The sequence below is a fragment of the Tupaia chinensis genome, unplaced genomic scaffold (assembly GCF_000334495.1).
Source record: "Tupaia chinensis unplaced genomic scaffold, TupChi_1.0 Scaffold138725_1, whole genome shotgun sequence".
Classification (NCBI taxonomy): Eukaryota; Metazoa; Chordata; class Mammalia; order Scandentia; family Tupaiidae; genus Tupaia; species Tupaia belangeri.
The window spans coordinates 2110550-2114894 of NW_006198617.1; the positions used below are offsets into that span (position 1 = coordinate 2110550).

The 4345-nt window shown below is 56.0% G+C and overlaps 1 protein-coding gene across 4 annotated transcripts in view; it reads left to right on the forward strand.

Moving 5' to 3' along the window:
• The first annotated feature begins 860 nt into the window (after nt 1-860).
• Nucleotides 861-4345, forward strand: part of DRG2 (developmentally regulated GTP binding protein 2) — a 26005-nt gene continuing 22520 nt past the window's right edge. For 3 of the 4 annotated variants that reach the window (XM_006161645.2, XM_027765578.1, XM_027765577.1), the window contains exons 1-2: nt 861-978; nt 2419-2579. In XM_006161645.2, coding sequence (XP_006161707.1) covers nt 915-978; nt 2419-2579 — 225 coding nt within the window. In that variant the 5' untranslated portion in view covers nt 861-914. Of the gene's footprint in view, nt 979-2418; nt 2580-4345 lie in introns of those variants that run through there. The other variant, XM_027765579.1, reaches the window with a different exon arrangement.

Genomic DNA, 4345 nt, shown 5'->3' on the forward strand with positions numbered 1-4345 from the left:
GAGGGTAAGCACTGGCAGAAAGAGACAATGAGTAGGAAAGTGAGCACTCACTCCCCAGGGGGCATGGCCACAGCTAGTCTCTTCTCCATTCTCCTCCTGAGATTGGGGGCACAAATGTACAGGCACCCAGCGTTATTTTCAAGCGCTGGGTCTGGGACTCAAATCGTGGTTGAATTGAATTGGAGTGGGCCATGTGGGAGTCCAACCTCATGACCACTACCCCACCTGCTGGCCCCCAGAATGTCTTTTCATAGTCACTTTTAAGGTCCACCCATTGTACTTAACATCTTTTTTCTTTTTTTTTTTTTTTAAGAGAGATTTTTTTCATAGGGCACGTGTGCTCACTGGAGAAACAGCGGTAAATCAACCCACCCACGCCGCAGGGGGATGGCCACACTGCAAGCCCTTCTCCTCTCGGGATTGTGGAGACACACACGCACACACACACATGCCCGTCCGGGGTTAGTTTCCAGCAGCCAGGCCCAGGACTTGAACCTAGTTGACCATGGAGTCCAGCGACCTCACCATTACGCCATCTGCTGGTCCGGTAGGGGATGCTGTTTACGCTGCATCGTATTAAAAGGCGTCTGATGGTAGACAGTGCTAAGTTGGAGAATTGGTTAGGTGGTAAAGGGGACCTCGCTGCTTTTAACTCCATTTAACAAAGTGAGAGCTACCCGGCTTTCAGTTCAGCCCCTTATCTAACAGTACCAAGCCAGCTCCGCCGGGGTCCGCAGGTCACTGCCGGTCCCCGGAGACACCCCGCCTTTTCCACGCCGGCCCCGCCCACCTCGCCCCGCCCGCCCCGCCCCTAACCCCGCCTCGTAGGTAGCCCCGCCCCGGCAGTCCGCGGACCAGAGGGACTCCCCGGTGCCATCGCTGTCGCAGTCGGTGCGTTTGGCTCGGCCGCCGCCATGGGGATCTTGGAGAAGATCTCGGAGATCGAGAAGGAGATCGCTCGGACGCAGAAGAACAAGGGTGAGGGCCGGCCCCGCGGGGCCTTCCTTTCTGCCCGCCTCAGTTTTCCCGTCTGTAAAATGGGGAAGCGACTCCAGCGGTAGAGCTGGAGCGGGCTGGGGGAAGTGCCTGAGACAGGGCCAAGTGGAAGTGAGTCCGACGCCGGGGTCTGACTGCAGAAATCTGATCGGTGGCGGACCCGCTGGCCGCGTGGAGAAATTCAGCTCACAGTGAACATCTGACCCAGAGAGACGCAGGGTGGGGGTTCAGACCCCGGCTCCTGGTGGCCTAGTGCAAGTAGAGGTGGCTAAGACCTGGTGCAAGAGCCCTCTCCCGGAAGTAGCTCACCCAGCAGCGGGGCCTGTAAGGTGGAGGGACTCAGGACTCTGGAGTCTGAAGGTCTGGGTTTGAACCCCAGTTCTACCCCTGCTGTGAAACCTTGGAAAACCACATACCTGCACTATGCCCTTATTGCAAGTGGGGATAATAACCCCCTGCTCCATCTTAGTTCAAAGATGAGTTAAATTAGAAGCCAGTGCTGGGCCAGCAGATGGTGTGGTGGACCAGGCGCTGGACTCCCACATGGCTAATCACGGTTTGAGTCCCAGACCTGGCAGCTTGCTTTTTCACTTTCTCGCTCTCTGGTGAGCATTTATCTTTATAACAAACAAAAATAATAATGATAAATTTTAAAAATTCTTTTTTTTGGGAGAGGTTTTTGCTATAGTGCGCGTGTGCTCACCAGAAAGAGAGAGACAGAGGGATAGAAAGTGAGAAATCGCCCCCCGGGGGGATGGCCACGCCGCAATCCCTTCTGCTCCATTCTCCTCTCGGGATCTTGGGCACGCACGCACACGCACCCGGCGTGAGTTTAAGCCACCGGGTCCAGGACTTGAACCGCGGTCGACTACATGGGAGTCCAGCGACATAGCCATTTTGCCATAAAAATAATTATTTTAAAAAAAGGCGGCATTATAAAGTACGCATACACACACCTGGATGGCACATAACGAAGTACCGAATTTAGACCTCAGAGTGTAAGGGCTGACGGGCTCAGAGAGGATAGGTGAGGAGGTGGGGCTTGAGCTGGTCCAGAGGATAAGCAGCTGGGGGCACACTGGGGCCAAGGCACAGGCGTCTCGGTGAGCATTGTGTGTGTGGGGCAGAGGACAGTGTAGATCAGAAAGGGGGCGTGAAGCAGGGGCATTGCCCTTGGCTGAGCCAGTGCCTGTCCAGTCTCGGGATTCGGGAAGCAGAGACGTTCACTGGTGGGCCTCCGTGTCTGCCTCCCTTGGCTCTGGGGGGAAGGCTGAGGAGCTGGAGCTCGTCTGGGAGCCCTTGTTCTGTGGATCCTTCCTGAGCATGTACTGTGTGCCGGGCGCTGTGGCTCGAGCAGTGAGAGCAGCAGGCGCACCGCGGAGACCCCGGACACTTACTTTGGTCTTGCTTTCCGTGCCTTAGCCACAGAGTACCACCTGGGCCTGCTGAAAGCCAAGCTCGCCAAGTACCGGGCCCAGCTCCTGGAGCCGTCCAAATCAGCCTCGTCCAAGGGAGAGGGCTTCGATGTCATGAAGTCGGGTGACGCCCGCGTGGCGCTGATTGGATTTCCCTCTGTGGGTAAGGTTAGTGATGGTCAGTGTGGGCCTGGGGAAGATGGCAGGAGGCATTCCAGGGCTGTCTACACTTCCCCCCGCTGCCTCTTCAGGATCAGATCCCACCCCTTTACCTTAAGGTTTCAGGAGAGAGTGCTCTCTCCTCTCCCTGCAGGAACAGCCACCTCCCCGGGTCCCCGGTTCACTGTCACGCACAGACATTTGTCAGTTTGTACCCCATGCTGTCATGGTCCCAGCTGGACAAGGCTGCTCTGTTCCTGCTGCCACCACTCCCAACAGAACTCCCATTGGGGAGAGAGGAAGTAAACTAGAAGAGGGGTATGTCATGTGGTAAGGTGCAACGGTGGAGGTCCTGCTGGGAGTGTCGGGGTCCAGGAAGGCTTCCCTACCGAGCGGAGATGGGAGCAGAACCCTGAGCGCCGAGGTCCTTCCAGGCAGAGGGAACCTTGGTGCAGAGGCCTCAGGTGAGAGCCCACTTGGTGGCTGGCTCTAAGTGAGCAGCAGGGAGTATAGGAGACAGATGGGAGAGGAGGGGTCTACGTGGCCCTTAACCACCACGCCGCCTGCTGGCCCCTGATTGAATTTTATGTGAGGAGTAAGATGAGCATCATTGTAGGGTTTGGAGCAGAAAAGAGACATGAGCTGACCGACTTTGCCTTTTGAGCCAGCAAGTGGTGTGGTGGTTAAGGTGCTGGATTCCTACATGGCCAATTGTAGTTCGAGTCCCAGATCCAGTGGCTTGAAAATCACAAGAGATAAATAAATAAGTAAATGTAATTTTTAAAGAAGATATATCTGATGAAGAACTGTTATCCAAAATATACAACAATTTTTTTTTTTTTTAAAGAAACTTTGCGGGGACCAGCAGATGGCTTAATGGTTTTGTTGCTGGTCTCCCACATTGTCGACCGCAGTTTGAGTCCCAAACCCAGCGGCTTAAAACTCATACCAGGCGTGTGTGTGTGTGTGTGTGTGTGTGCGCGCGCGTGCAACATCCTGACAGGAGAGCGGAGGAGAAGGGATAGCGGCATCGCCATCCCCCTGGGGGTTGATTTCTTGCTTTCTCTCTCTTTCTCCAGCAAGTGCACATGCCCTATAGCAAAACTCTTCCCCCCCAAAAAAAAACTTTTCATTTTAGAAAAGTCTTGCATTTATGGGAAAACAGTTCCGCTAGTACAGAGAGTTTCTGGCTCCCGTTGCTAACCTCTTCCCCTGGCGTAGGCCACGGATCGCGTCCGTCTGCAGGTGCTACCTCGGCTGTGCTCCGTGCACACGTCCGTAATTTCCCTGCCTTCCTCCTGCTGTCCTGCCATCCCACCTCACGTTAGCTGTCTTCACACACATGGGTTCCCGGGACCGTTCCTTGGACTTGCCTGGAGCGGATGCCGGGTCAGCGCAGAGAAGTGCTCTCGGGTTGTGCCGCCGGGCCCTCAGCAGGAGTTGGGTGTTGTCCTGTGGTTAGACTGGGTCATGGCTTAGGGAGGAGGACCCGCGGAGAAGTGCTGTTTCCATCAGGTCCCTGACAGGTGCCCACTGCCCACCGGGCTGCCCTTGGCTGAGGGGCTTCTGTCAGGTGTCTCCTCCGAGAGTTGCTGTGGGCCCCTCACCCCATCCCCCCATGTGCCATGGTGATCTGTGTCCTGTGGGGTCACATCCACCCCTCCCAGCTCCTCCCTCCCGCAGCACCCTCTGCCTTAGACCCGAGGGCTCTTATCTCAGCCCACCCACCCTGGTGAGCTCCCTCCTTGCCCACCCTCCCCGTGAGCTCCCTCCCT